This window comes from Lepisosteus platostomus, chromosome 14 (genome assembly GCF_059453375.1).
Source record: "Lepisosteus platostomus isolate fLepPlt1 chromosome 14, fLepPlt1.hap1, whole genome shotgun sequence".
In the NCBI taxonomy this organism is placed as follows: Eukaryota; Metazoa; Chordata; class Actinopteri; order Semionotiformes; family Lepisosteidae; genus Lepisosteus; species Lepisosteus platostomus.
Genome location: NC_142624.1, coordinates 39903454 through 39919053, shown reverse-complemented (window position 1 = coordinate 39919053; position 15600 = coordinate 39903454). Strand labels below are relative to the sequence as shown.

The 15600-nt window shown below is 39.3% G+C and overlaps 2 protein-coding genes across 15 annotated transcripts in view; both read right to left on the bottom strand.

Annotated features, from left to right (window-relative positions):
- qtman (queuosine-tRNA mannosyltransferase) overlaps positions 1 to 4280 on the bottom strand; it is a 115313-nt gene extending 111033 nt beyond the window's left edge. For 2 of the 9 annotated variants that reach the window (XR_015926378.1, XM_088606282.1), the window contains exon 1: positions 3872 to 4276. The gene's annotated coding sequence lies outside the window, so the exon portion shown is untranslated. Of the gene's footprint in view, positions 1 to 3871 lie in introns of all 9 variants that reach the window. The other 7 variants (XR_015926380.1, XM_088606283.1, XR_015926379.1 and 4 more) reach the window with 6 other exon arrangements.
- Positions 4281 to 11000: 6720 nt separating this feature from the next.
- Positions 11001 to 15600, bottom strand: part of LOC148649498 (zinc finger E-box-binding homeobox 2-like) — an 81005-nt gene continuing 76405 nt past the window's right edge. For 4 of the 6 annotated variants that reach the window (XM_088606274.1, XM_088606276.1, XM_088606273.1 and 1 more), the window contains 2 exons: positions 15140 to 15320; positions 11001 to 13081 (listed from right to left, as the gene is read on the bottom strand). In XM_088606274.1, the coding sequence (XP_088462400.1) occupies positions 12507 to 13081; positions 15140 to 15320 (756 nt within the window). In that variant the 3' untranslated portion in view covers positions 11001 to 12506. The remainder of the gene's footprint in view (positions 13082 to 15139; positions 15321 to 15600) is intronic. The other 2 variants (XM_088606277.1, XM_088606278.1) reach the window with 1 other exon arrangement.

The following is a 15600-nucleotide window of genomic DNA, read 5'->3' as shown; positions in this document are numbered from 1 at the left end:
CCTTCCAGCCACAGGCACAGATCCTGAGCCACAGTGCTACTGCTCCGCCCCATAGAGCTATAGATTTGCTATTTCTGCATTGTAAGGTGAGCAAAGTACTGTCATAAGCCTGTTACTACCATTTTCTATTAATAAAAGCCATTCTGATTTGACAGCAGCCTTGTGTAGATATCGTCCACATTCTTATACAGAGCTTCTACAATCCGAACACGTCAGCTGAAATGTGAGAAGAAGTGTCCTGGACTCATTTAAAAAAAGCTGAGAAATAACATCAAAACATACAATTCTAGTTGAAGATGTGAATTTCAAACCACGCAGAAATAATACCTAAAGATACTTGCCCACCACAAATATATAAAGCGTGGCAGATTGGGCTTTTGTTAAAGGAGATGTATCCATACAGGATAAAGAATACATGCTCATGGAAATTTATGTCAAGCTCACAAATGACAAAACGTCCAGTCTGATCGGACAGTATTCATAGGAATAGTCTGTCTGAGAGTTAGTAGTTTAGTGATCCAAGGGTCTCATCCAGCCATTTTGTGAAGAATTCAAAGCTTCTTCCACAATGCCAGGTATCTTGTTCCATTCCCCCACAACCCTTTAGGTAAAGACGTGCCGACTGTTCTTGTTTCGAAACGCTTTTCCACAGTTTTCTACAGGGAAGAAAATTCCTTTTACTCCTAATCATAATGAATCAACAGTTCTCTTCAGAACTGGCACAAGTCAAATGAGAAAACAATCACTCCCACCTTTAAAAAGAGGCTTTTCATTTATCTCATTCCTATTCATAAAGAATTCAGTGTGGGATTAAACGTAACGGATACTGCACTAGATTCTAGCCCTAGTGTTTTGAAAAAAAATTAATCCCAGGTTCTTGATAAATCGGCACCTACAGATTCTATTGATGCCAATTATTTTAAAATAATTCAGCACAGAAATTCAAAACAATTTGTGCCTTTGATATACTGGTTATTAGTATTTGACCCAAATAAGACACATTACAGTGATCACATCAGAAAACAGAACTATTCCACTTCCAAAGCAGTTGTTCCCTGTGGAAAACCCATACGATAAGCCTACAGGTCTTCATTCAGTGCTAAAAGGAATGCTGCATGAACATACAGGCTGAAGGAACCGAATGTCTTCGGTCATAGTCAGGGAAGATTACAAAAAGGCTCCACATAAGTAATCTACATCATGGAAGGTATTGTCAAAGTGAACACGAATTGCTTCGTGCTCACAGAAGCACAGGAACAAACCTGGAAGAGTATTTATAACTGGCAGCAGGAGAATGGCAGAGATGTGTAAGGACCCCCCAAACCACGCTGCGGAGGGAGAACACCCTGGAGAAGAAACAGCTGGATGGAAGCCGTTGTCAAGCGGACGAGCACAACACGCTGGACGGACTCTTCTCATCTGTGTTTTTATTACATTAGTTATAAGCCTTTCTTCACCCATTCTCTTCAAGAGAATCACCCGTTAAGTATGCTGGCGCTGAGGTTTCTGCACACTCTCTTGGGACAGCAATACTGTACATTTTAGGCAAATGACTCTCAAACGACAGTGATAGGCACTGAATTATTGGAAACACTTGCCCTCCAATTTAGAATTATAAGTAGCCTAGCTGTCCTATCAAGATTTGGCTAGCATTTTACTTATGGGAAGATAATTCGATGACAGACTGCATGACGTAACCATGGTGCATGTATGATGTATGAAAACAGGCAATTTTGAAAAATAAAATCATGTCACTGACAGAGAGTTAAAATCTTAGAATCTGCACTGAAATATGCTCATTCATTAACCAATTACTCCTGGCTTTTAAAGGACCACAAAATAATTACTAATGATGATGTAGGACATTTGTACTAAAGATAGCATTGATAAGGTTAAATAAGTGTCGCTATTATATGCAGCTTTTTTATCATATTTAAATCAACCCTATACTATACTGTAGATCATGTTTTATCATAACTGACCACTGAATTAAAGAGATATGATTACACCTTTACTCTCACGCTGGGCCTATCAGCGAATTACACTGTCCTAGAAATGCCTAATGACTGATGTTCCCAGTCCCCAGCTGTGACCCTGCAGACACACTCATGAGCTAGCATTCTAATCACCTGTCAAGTAAACCCAGTGTTGCTGTGCATTAAAATCTGTGTTTGTGCATACTGAACATTCAGGTACATTCACAAAATCCTCACTTTCCTTCGGGAAGAAAGGAAAATTGTGCGATTCTGTTCACTGTCACTTACACATTTCTTAATTTTGTGATTAACAAACAGGGAAATTAATTTCATTCAGTGTTCACTGCCTGGCAGAGAACGGGCTATCTATGCGATTCTGTACCTTGCTTGTGAAAATCACCCCACCTCTCCTTCTCAAGAGAGGAAGAGGAACATCCACACAATTTTGAGTCACTGGGTGGTTATTTAGAAAAATTCTTCTAGTCTGCCCAAACTAAAATGGGCAAAGACTTGGGCTGGAAAGAGATTTTGAATATTATTAACACGGTAGAAATAAACATCCAGCCCAAACTATTAAATTCTGAAATTCTTAAAATTGGTTCCTTTGCTTTGCTTCAAAAGCACACGAATTAAAGGGGGGGGGAGTTAAAATGAACGAAGAAAAATGAACCTCATCTTCCAGCTTTTTTATTTAAGACAACAAATTAACAACAGCTTCTCATTAAGTAGCCAAACTAGGAGTAAGGCTCAGTGGTAGAGCATTTCATTTTATACTTTGCCAGTTATTAAAACACAAATGACAAAATTATGCTTTTGCTGTATAGCCAGCATACCTAACTAAACATAAAGGATTAAACAAATTCAAGATGTCTGTCCTTGCTGTTTATGTATGTTTTGAGGAAAAAAACCTAGAAACAAGTCCAGCGATTTCTAGAATATTCATATTTGTTACTTTTTACTCAGCTTGCTTTATTATCGAAGAAGTTAAACAGCCACTGAATTGTAATGGAAACTCGTGAACAGCTAAGGTTTATATGTACTTTTCAACAAACCGACATGCCCATGCTGCAAAGCGGTTCATGTGAGGTCGTGAGTGGTCAAATTCAGCCACAACAGCCAAAATACCCCCCTTATCACACGGACGGGGCTGCTGGTTCAAAATTAGTTTTAAACAAATTAAAGTGACAACTGGACCCTCATCCCTGGCGGTGTGTCTTTTTACAGAAACAAATAACAAATAACCGCCTCTCCTCAGCCGGCTCCGCTTGGGCTTCAGCGTGTACGACTCCAAGCGACCTGCCGCACGGGGCGTGAAGAATCCGGGTTACCGGGCAAATAAAATCCCCGGTCCCCTGGCCTGCATGCAGCGTAAGATAGATGTATATATAGCCGATTCCTTGACTAAATAAATTCCTAAATACCATAACCCACGGCTGAGGAAAACCTAAGGGAGGGATAGCTGCAGCCACGGCGACACCGAAACAGCGAAAGCAGACGAAAACATTACTCCACGACTCCCACTAATTAACTCCTATTTTATTCATCTCCTTACACAACTCGCAGCAGGCTGTCCGCAGTTCTGCATATACAACTACAATAAGTTGAATAAACATGAGTTAGAGGACAGGCTAGAGGGGGGGGGAGGAGGAAAGGGGGAAAAAAAGTTTTAGCTAAGCGCTTCGAAATCCCAGCGAGCTAAGGACCATGTGCCCCCATTGCAAACAAGCCATTATTTTCTTTCTTTCTGCTTAACACAATGAAGTCCCAAAAAAAAACACCCACACGAAAACAAAAGAGCCGTGTAAACAATGAAGGTTTGTGTCTCCACCCCCCCTCCCTCTTCCCCGGCCGGACCACGCCGCTCCGACATGGCCGCGTCTGGAGAGGGGACTCACCTCTTCCTGGAGCTGCTGTCTCGTCAGCGGGGTGGACACCCCGTGGCGTCGGTGCGTGATGACATCGGCGGGCCGGGGAGGGGAGGGAGAGCGCCGGGGCTGGGCCGGGCTGGGGCCGGGCCGGGGCTGCTGACCTGACGTGAACAAAGGGGTCTGGCATCCGCCTGGCTCTCACCGCCGCCACCGCGCAGGCAGGCTGCTCGGTGCTGGCTCTCACCGGGGAGTGCTTTCTCCTTGAGCACCGTGATGCGCCCCACCAGCTGCTGCACCTCTCCTGCTCTCTTTCTGTATTTCAGCATGGGGATGGACCATTAGCGCTGCTTGTCGTATCTTAATGTTTGTCGGAGTTTTACTTGTTCTGTGAATTGCTCTTGCAGCTGGTGTGGGAGCAATGCTCGATATCAACACAGACACACACGTAGCTTTCATATAGTCTGATGTCTGTCTATATACATATATATGTCTGTGTGTGTTTAAGAGAATTTGCTATTTTTTTAAATAGCTTTTTTTTTTTCCCGGAGGGTGGGGTGGGATAGGCGCTGTTATTGTGTGTGAACCAGGGGAACCGTGTGACAGGGGCTGAAGACGAGACACATTGTCGGGGCGCAGACCTGACCTACAAACCGAAGCATTCTTGTCCTGCCTTATCTGCCCCGCACCTTACCAGAGCACGGAGGACTGCATCAAATTAGAACAAAATAATAAAAGCAAGTTGGGAGGGCTTAGCTGTCCCCTTCCCACACAGCCCCCTACCCCCTTCGATTAAGGCAGTATTGTTGTCTTTGTGCCCTTAGCTGCTGGCCTGCACCTGCTGTATTCAGCGACACAGGCTCCTCCGTGGAAGTGCTGGCATGCCGACCCCCCCAGTCCGCTTTTGCCCCTGAAATACACATTTTGCCCACTGGCTTTTGCTTCCTTTGAGCCTATTGGCGCATTTTTGCACTTTGTTTTTGTTGATAATGCTGCTGATGCAGCTCGTAGCTAAATGTCACATGTAGATTTCCATCCGATGGTGGATCTTCAGAGCTTGGCTTTTTCAGTCCCCTGTCCACTCAAGTGCTGTCCCTGACTGCCTTAATTCCTTAATGGCAGATTACACCGTAAACTTTAACCTGGTTTGTTAGGGCTTTTTAATGCCCTGCAGAGAAGATGGTGCTAGCACATTTACTAAGGTCATAGGATGATGTGGTTCTCTTGATGAGGAAATCAGAAACAGTGCCCAGCCAGTTGGCCATCCACAGCTGAGCGCAATTTGGCTAAAGCCAACAACTGCAAACATCAAAGAAAGGGATTATAATTAGAAAATTGTTGAAAACAAAGACTAATGTAACATATTTTAAGGATTCTGGCACTGACTTTTTTGAGTATTGCATCCACAATCAGGAGGTAACCGTTCAGCTTGATGTGTTGAAACATTAGAAACAAATGCAAATTACATAAGCCTGCAAACACATAAAATTAATGCATTAAAGGGTTTACTTTAAACATTTATGTTATAAAATAAGAACCACATTTGAGTGACTGTTTCTTTCCATTAGAAAACCAAAAATCATGCAGCAGATTACCTATTATGCACACACAATACTTAATGTTTGTCTTATTCCTAACAGAATTTCAAGCAGTTTCAATTTTAAATGCACACTCCTGACCACCAGTTTTTTTATGTTGATGTTTTGTTTTTCTGCTCTGGTTTGGAAGATGTAGTGAATGACTAAAACAACCCATAATTTTGTCTTACTCAAAAATAAATTATACTCTTTGAATAAATAATACTTTGGGCAGGTATTGTTTACATGTGAGGTTTGTTTGCCAGTGTCAGGAGGAAAAAAAAAACACTTAAATAATCCCTCGTACACAGTGTTCTGTAGGCTGCAATTGCACTGAAAATGCAATCCCCAAAATGTAAAAAAAGTAACTTTTTCTTTGGAACAAATCTGTCGTTCTGATTTTTCGGGAGTCCAAAAGCACCTTTCCTTTCTGGGGAACATGAGAGGCTGCAGTGAGGAGACACTTCTGGTGCAGTCGGCCTGTTTTTTATCACACCGTTGGCACACAAGAATGCCACCTGCTCTGACTCTCTTTCTGTCACGGCCAGACTGAACAGCTGGCTTCTCTTCTAACACTCTGATTGGCTAATCCCTACTGGTCACTTGTGCTTTTCCTCCCTGTCTGTCATTGAACTTTCTCTCAATCAGTGCCAGGTTAGCGCTTCTTTCACAGGAATCGCCCTTCATGTGCCCCAAGAATAATATGAGGAACATATGGGGATATGTAAATAATTTAACGGGGTCAAAAGTCTGCTCTTGCTCTTACCCCACTCCCACCCCCCTCTGAAAAGCAGGCCTACTGTGGCGAACGGGTAGACATCTTTCATGAGGTCTCTTTATGATATTGTAACATGGTACCTGAACATAACATGGTAATTTAATTTTAAAAAAATCAAATCAAATAAAAAATCAAATTGTATGTTTCACAAATACAATGAGAACTCTCTAAACACATCGTATTGGCATGCAGGCTTTAAAGTACGTTTGACTAATTGTCAGCAGTACTGTTTTTTGTACTTAATTCTTGGGTGCACTTAAAAGTGCACATAAAAATTATATGAAAATAGATCGTATTTGTATTATATTAGTATAATATGTTCTATAAGTAAAATGTAATTGCAGTAAAGTAATAATGAATTAATGATGTTGTAATATTAGTATTGATTTTATTAGAAAATAATTACTGTAACACAATACTAATTTCACCGTATTGCTGAACAAATAACTATTGAGAGATAAGGGCACTGTACACTGCACCCAATGCTGAAGTTGTTTTTTTTATAAATCACAATCTTCCCTTTGTTAAGCGAGGAAAATTAGTTTCTTCCCTGTTATTTTGTTTTTAGTGTTATTAAAATGGAAATTGCAGTCCTCGTATACAAAGATATGTAGTTTTTCATGAAAAACAACTTTCAGCTCGTTATGAATTCGAACACAGCTGCTCAAACCAGTGTTTCACTGTTCTGGACATCATACATGTTTACTGGGGGGGCAGAAGGCCTTTCTTCTCCATGGTCGCTGCCTCAGTCGTCTCTTTTCAACACACTGTGTGCACTGACTACAAAGTCAATTTTCACCATGCCTGTGATATTTTGTTATCGTGATGGCTTGGATTATTTTCCGCATTTTTAACAGGCTAGTCTTCAGTTGGAGATGAACCCAAATGTACTGTATCTTTTACTGTTTTTGTCATATTTCTTTATAAAATAATCTGAACGTGCCTTCAGATTTTGTGAAGTGTATCACTACTACATTCACTGACAGCCTTACATCAGTGAAGCAGGTATGTTTAGCTTCCGGCAGTGGTCTCAAGCTTATGTTGACATAAATCCTTTTACAGTACTTTTAAATGGGAAGGCAAAATTCTGACATGTTTTATTTTGACACTGGAGAGAACCTCCAATTTAATTGAAGAAATTGTGGACAGGAGACCAAACGCAAAAGGCAGAAGAGAATCATCCCATACTCTATTAGTTCTAAGCACACTACCATCATGGATATGGCTTGAAAATTACATTTTAAAAAATTCACTGTGTTGCTGTGGACTTTCCTAACGTTCTGTGGAAAAAGCACTGATCAAAGTGTTATGACACACTTTAACAACGGAGAGCAAGGATGTCTGAGCTGGAGGCTGAACCCAGATCACCAGTACCACAGGCAAGCTCATTAGCACATTGTCAAAAGGTACAGACCGCCTGGCAAGACAGTAATCAGGTGTTACATACATCCAGCCCCCCTGGCACTGTACCAGAGGTAGGCACATTACAATTTCACCTGCGATTATGCCTTCAGATATTAAATGAGAGAAAATCTCTATTGGCTTTCAGAAACTTTCAGGAAACATGCTAAATGAATATTAGAAATCCCTTCTTTACTGAAAAACAGTGACATTATTAAATCTTCCAAAAAATAAAACTTAGGCTTGTAAGTACATATATACTCTCCTCCATTAGAAAAACAATGCATTTAGTCAGTGATAAGAAATAACCCATAAATTACTTAGGAATTACTGTAGCAATACCAAAATGTGCCCAATTCTGTCTGTCCTCATTTGTATAGTCCTTTATAAGGAAGGATCCCAATGACAAACATGCTTAACTTAAAATAAAACCTAATTAGAATCATTTTTTTACTTTAATTATAAAAATAGGACATGATAACATCGTGTATTACATATTTACTTATTAACAGCGCTCATTGTGCTGCAGGCTTTTCACATCTTTCAGCACGCAGACTGGCAAGGTGTTTGAGAAGGCAAGGCGTCAGTCTCTAGTGCGTCTACTCAGTAATGTGGTGCTGGTCCTGTCCATCAGGGGTTGGTGACTGCAGCAGACCCAGGCCAGCTGCTGCAGTTCATTATAAAGAGACTTTCTCGGCTCTAGCACAGGTGAGCTGGACTGCTTTGTATGGTTGTGTCAGCTGTGTTCCTCCAGTCTCTGGTGTTGACAAACCAGCAACCCTTATCTTGGCTCCCGTGTGAAGAACCCTCTACTTTCTCTTGTGCTCTCCTCTCACCCTCGGGAGATCACATGGGTGCGTATGTTCCTTGCTCTTGTATGCTACTTGCTCGTTCACCTCCTGGTGGGACAAGCAACCTGTGAAAATGAGAACTGTCCCATCACTGACCTCCACCCAGCTCCGGCTCAGAATGTACCCATTCAGCTCCTGCAGTTCAGCCACTCTGCCATAAAACAAGCTGACAGTAAACGTGATATTTAAGTAGCAAGAGGAAGAGAGCAGCATGAAGATTGGCTTATTCTGAAACCGTTTTACAGGGCTCCTGCAAGAGTAGCTCATTTCCATGCTGTGGGGTTTGCAGCCGGTGACTGGCCAAGCTGTGGCAAAGTTGCAGTTCCCTCTGTCCATGTGGTGTGGAGTGTGAAGTTAATTTCTGATGTTGCCCATGCTGTGTGATTAAGAGCATTGGAGCTCTAGAGGATATATGGACAATACTCAACCAAGCCCTGTGAAGGCATCCCAGTGCTTCATACAGCTATCATGCCAGGAATGAGCTGCAGTCTTATGTACTGGAGATGCTGATCTCATCCACACATGTAAAGACATTGTTGCCTCTGATGAGGCCAAGAGCAAAACACTCCTAACCCCTGTCTTACTTCATCGTTGAATGTTATGGGTCTGAAAGCTCATTCCAGACTTAGATCTAGGAATTTGGCTATTTGTCCCTGTTCAGCGCCTGAAAACTGTATATTTATTTTAATATTGTGAAGTGTAAAAATAATATCATTTTCTTGTATAACAATATAATATCAATAATATATATTTTTCCCATTTGCTTTTACAAGATAAATATGATTTAAATATAATTTGAATTCATCTGAAAATCATTTATGGCCTCTTCTTTTATCTGCAAAAAGTAAGAAATTATTACGGTAAGGTTTCAGATGGCTTTAGGATCAATATAAAAATTGAAATATGCAAAGCACGTTCCCAATTTGGCATCGCACAACCTTTTCCCTTTCATCTTAGCCTTTTGATGTTATATTTAATCTGCATGTGTAATGTGAACATTTAATGGCTATAAGCATCTAGAAATATAAAGTTGGCTAGTCTTAAATAGTGTGTGTACTTTACCCTTAAAAGGTCCTTGTTTAAGACTGATGTGTCTTATCTCGGCCCTTTGGTATTTCTGTATAGTTTAACTCATTCTAGAATGTCCTAATATTAATGCCTATACTGATTCGTTTCAGAATTCTTTTTTAATTTAACTTATTTAGGGATGTAATACATTAAAGAACACTTTTTAAAGCAAACGGGGGATATATGCTATCTCAAAAAACAAGATATCTTAAATGTTCACAAATAGAGCGCAACAAAATAAATCACATTTCACATTACCCTCTATTGAAGTGTAAAACACTGATTTATCTGTACAATAAGAATGTAATAGTTTTAAAAGTTCTTTGACAATTATCATTAATATTAATATTGTCAGTCAGAATTTAGACATTTTCTTATGACACCTTTATTATTTGTATATGCATTTTTGAAATATGAAAAATGGTCTCCTGTCTTTTGGTACTGTTTTCCAATGTGCAGTCGTCACGTAACTGAACGTTTTATGTGTAAATGTTTTGTTAGATGTTAATTTCTTACATTTCTTTCCTTTTTTGCTGGACAAAAGAGGTTGTAAATGTTTCACCATTACATGTCTAGAATGGCACGCAAGCTTTAACAGAGGCAACGATTTTATGACACAATCAAAGGCAGCTATGTTAAATACAATATATTATGGCAACATATGAAAAGCATTCATATTTGTGTCTTTCAGCAAATGAATGAAAAGCAGAAGCCCATGAGGCCAAGGAAATCTGAGCTTACAATGAAGCAGAAAGTCGACAGGTGGAATGTTTTATAAAAACCTAATACAGGAGAATTCTAGGAAATTGCTGACTGCAAAATACAGCACACATTCCATCTGTAAGTGAAAGAGGATAGGAATTAAATTTCTTGTCTCAGGCTTTCAGGAACTATTAATTCTAGGTGAATTACTTTCACCTTTGAATGTTTTCTCAGTCATTTACTCTGGAAATCATCTTCCTTTTTGGTCAGCAATAATTTATTTTGAAGCCAATTGTCTCTCTTCAATAAAAGTATCTTAGCAATCTGGATAAGATATATCTATGTCCTAGTTTTTAACCACACTTCAAAATCAATATACCCATACTTGAAGAGTTTTTCCGTTGCATTTGCAGTATTTTTGTATGAGAAGTACAAACAACTTCAAAATTTAAAATGCCCATTTATATGCATTTCTTTGAAAATGTGGAGTACACTGGTACCTGGATAAAGAAGTAATGTAATCTACCATTTTTATTTTTTGAATTTTTTTCCTAAGCATCCCTAAGGACTCTGTCAGTGAAGTGGACAATGTCACGAGACACAAATGGAGATCTGGATCATTAATTGACATATGTTCATATGTATTTGCTCAGTGTGTGTACAGAAATTCAATCTGCATAACAAGTGTGGGAATCTGAATAATGTTTCTCAGGAAAAATTGTGGAGGCAAGAAAAGTCTTTCACCTGTTTGCGTCAGTCAGATATATTAGGAATTTTAGACCTTTTTTTTAATTTGGCTACTTTTATTCGAGCATGGTCATTTCCAAGAGAAATTACAAATTAAAAATTCAATAATACTTTTACAAAGACATTTCAGGAAAGATTTTTTTCTGTCATGGTATCATACATGTATTTTAACAGTCCCTCTTCATTTTTTAGCTAAAAAACAAGATGAAGAAAGTGGAATTTTTTTTTCAGTCGAAAATACAGTGTTTTCACAAGATCGTATCAAAAGTTCCCAAATTTGGAATTTCCAGTAATCGGAAAGTAAAAGAAACAAAAATAAAATAAAATAATAAAATTGAAAATTCGCATTTCACAATTAATGTTTCAAAACACAATAAATGCTCTCTTTACGTAAAATTTGCCCCAATGATCAACGCCATGTTCCTTTTTACTAAAATATATCTATATATTGAAGAACTATAATACTGTACACTACAGTATGAAATAAATAAAATTAGGAAATATAAAATGAGCCACATAAATAAAATGTTATTTAACCTAAAAATAAAATGAATGCAATTTTTGTTGTTGCAAAAAAAGGTTTGGTGTAATACTGACAAAAGTTAATGAAAAACAAATAATAAAAAGTACAGAAAATTGCACAAACATATGTAAACTAAGGAACTGCTGCCTATTTTACTAATACTGACATGGGTGCTTCAAAGAACAAGGTGAACTATTTCTTAATACTGAAGCTGGTGCATGGGTAACAAATGTTACCTTCCTTTACACTATACAAGGATGGCACTTGCAGAAACACACAGATTAAAAGGTTTGCATATAAGGCTTTTTCTTATAAAAAAACCACCTTACAAAGGCTTTCTCCTTCATCTCTTACACTCTCTCTTCCTTCTTCTAGTCACCACACATTTTCCTTCATCTCCAGGTCGCTTTAAGACTTCGAGATCTTAAAATCACACAGGTATCAGTTAAGCTCCTTCACATAAAGAAAGTCTTAGGCCTAAAACTGTGTGGTTAGTTGGCCTGACAACAGGGCAAAACTATAGACAACACATTAAGTGATAGATAATTAATAATACTGATGAACTGTAGTGCGGGCACTACTGCTTTTTAACACTGTATAAATATACATAGGCAATACTTTTTTATTATTTTTGTAGTGATTATATAAGCGGAGTGCAATTTGTACAAGTTACTAGTTTGTGCTATAAATACTATGAAACACAGGGTTTTTAGGATGTTAGCACCACACATTTTTTAGGCCTTAATACTGTACAATTTTTTAAAATGTTTTTTTTCTTTAATTATTTTTTTTGCATAATGCAGCTTTTCTTAACAACCCTCCCCCCCCCCCAACTCGAATTCATATCGCTGTCCCTGTCGGCAGAGTCGCCTCCCTCCTCTCCAGTCCAACCACACAAGCTTCCTGGAAGCATCAGGCACGTGCATGTACAGCTTAACACAGCAGTGTGTTTGTTTAAATCAAGCAGGTAACAATACTACTGGAAAAAAACATAGGAAGCTTAGAATGCAGTAGTTTATCACATGCCATCTTCCATATTGTCCTCCTCGTGATCTGATTTGGTTTCTGTTTTCCCGTCCACCGAACTATCGTCCATCGAGTGCTCCCCGTTCTCCTCCTCGTCTCTTAACGTGTCCGGATCAGTGTCCATACTCTTATTCTCACTTTCCTCTTCCTCCTCCTCGAACTCCTCGTCCTGCCGACCTATCTTCACGTAGCCGCCCTCCACCTCTTTCGCCCTCTCCCTCGCGCCCTCGTCCCCGTCCCTCAGCACCCCGTCGCGCTCCTCCGAGTCGGAGTAGCCCTGCGGGGTGATGCTCTGCAAGTACGCCCGGTTCATCAGCAGCTCCGTGGGCTCCAGGTGGCCCTTCTCCCGGGCCTCCCTCTCGGCCGCCTCGCGCTCCTCCGCCTCCCTCTTGCAATAGGAGTAGCGGTGGTTCATGTGCTGTGAGTACGACCCCGAGTGTGAGAAGCGCTTGCCACACTTGTCGCACTGGTAGGGCTTCTCGCCCGAGTGCAGCCGCGAGTGTTCAATCAGGTGGTGCTTGTGTTTAAACGCCTTCTTGCAGATTTGACACTGATGCGGCCGTTTGCCTGGAGAGACACAAAAGACGAAAGGGAGAAAAAGAAGGCAGGTTACAAACGTTGCTCACACCGCCACGCCATTTATAACAGTTTATGCTTTGTTAGAACAATAACAATTTACAAAGACACAAAACAACAGCAAATTGGTTACATGGGTTGCACACATGAACAAAAACATTGACACATGCAAAGTTAAACCATTTCATTTTCCAAATCGATACATGAAAATTAAAAAGGTAAAAAACAAACATTTCTCCGTTGTTCAAAGCATTAACGTCCATTTTATTTTTAAAGAAATGCACACCTGCTTTCTAGGAAGAACACTTTTTCTTAATGACATTTGAGTACTAGAGGAAAATAGATTTCTTTTAGGCATTAATATCATAACTTAAGCATATCACTGAACTATAACCAAAACAAGCAGGTAAACAAATAATTTTAAAAAACAGCTGTGGAAAGAAAGCAACAGATGACATCAAATAACTCATTACTTTTGGATGTCTCTATTGCAGACCAGCACGTTTTGTAATGTTAGAAACAATACTGGCATAATCATTTTTAAAAGTTTAATATTTTAAAATGACTAGGGATTAGTCATTATCTTGGGACTTCCCACCCTAGTTCACCACATGCAATCATTTGTTTACAGTGCTACAACACACAGCTTGTAACCTATGTTTCTGGCATTGATAAGAGTCTTATTTCACTGCATCACAGTTACAGAATAACCTGCTAAATACAAGCATCATTCATCACGGCACTGGTTCTACTAATGCACATATCTGGACCAGGACTGTACACCTGTCAGATTTACTACTTGCTCAGTGCTTCCGGAAATATCGCCATCTATTTAACACAAATCACAGAATGGAGTTTCTCCTTTGGCATTTCAGTCAGCCTGTGATAGGGCATGGAACCTACAGCCCTTGCCAAGCTCTGACACATCTGGCCAATTCCTGGCCACAAATAGCACTGGAATGCCTTCGACACCTTCCATAGCTGCCCTGCTTGAAACCCATTTCAAAAATAGACAAGACAGCAAATTCCTTTCTCTGCCATGGAACGGTACATAATACAGTGAAGGAATGCAAAAGATGATGCAATTGAATGAAAGAGACAAACCGAAAAAAGGTCTAATCTTTCTTTAAGACTACAACCGAATTCAAAAGGCTCGATGCATTACACCTGAATTTGTTATGCAGGCATGATGATCATCAATAGATTAATCCTTATGCTGAATTAAAAATACATTTAATCATGCTGCCTCATTGTCCATTCTTTTTTATATAACCTTTTTATGAAAGAAACCTTTTTATAAAAGAAAAAGAAATTCGAAGGAGTCTTAGTACATTTTTGGACAGAAAATAACTTCTGCAATAATAAACCTGTTGCCAGTTCAATATTAAATAGTAGTTCACCAAAGTGTTAGCACACTGAACTGAAGTCAGGTACATTGTGTAAATCATTTCATTTTCAAATTTCCTTCTTTACAGTCTCTTGAGGAAATCTGCACACAGATCATCCACCAAAGTGGTCTCTTGCCAAACCACACATTAGCTTGACCTTAAAGAACCACTTCAAGGAGGACTGGCTCAAGAAAATTTAGGCAAGTTAAAATTTTATTATCTTGTAATACACTGCCTGCTGGGACTGATCCAAATGCCATATAGTAAATTTAGTGCACTGAACTGAAAACTATTTTTCCCATTGTAACAACACTGCACAATATTTTTAATCTTTGTATACAATCTACCATAAATGTAGGTAAGATACATTTCACAGCATCAACCTTTCACATAGCATATTTTCAAGACAACTATTCTATTCACCGTAGAATATAAAAACTGTTTTTGAAGTGTTTCTCAAAAGAAAGTAAAAATAAATCTGCTGATGCCTGTTAAAAGAAAGGAAACGTTATGTTTTTGTACCAAAATAAAACATAATTCAGCCGCGCTTCTGTAAAAAAACAAAAACAAAAACAATAACAAAGAATAAAAAAATTAAGGGTTTAGTAACACAAAACATGAAAAGTCATCAGGTAAAGTAAGTGTCTGGAACAGTATATACCTGTGTGCTCATATTTGTGTCTTAGGAGGGAACTGCTCTTCTGGAATGTTTTGTCGCACAAGTCACACGCGTACATACCACTTTCTGTCTTCTTAATCTTCTTCCGGGACAGACAGGAGTCTGAGTCTGTCATGTCATCCAGGCCTGACATATAATCTGTTGTTCCGTCAAGCAGCTCCCCCTATAAGATAACCAGATTTCTTCAATCCACACCTGTCACCTAAATATAGTCACCTTCTGGTGTTTCATTCAGGGCTTTAATACAGACTTATTGTAACCTGCTCACAAACTTTCTTCTGGAGACTCCTAGGAGACATGACGCGTGCTTTTAATTAAGCGCTGATCTAATTGTAATAAGAACTCCGAAAAACATGAAAAGAAAGCTATGATACCGACACAAACCAAAGGCAGATATGCAAATGCTTGGATAACAACAATACCCCCCGTCCTACTACTACCTC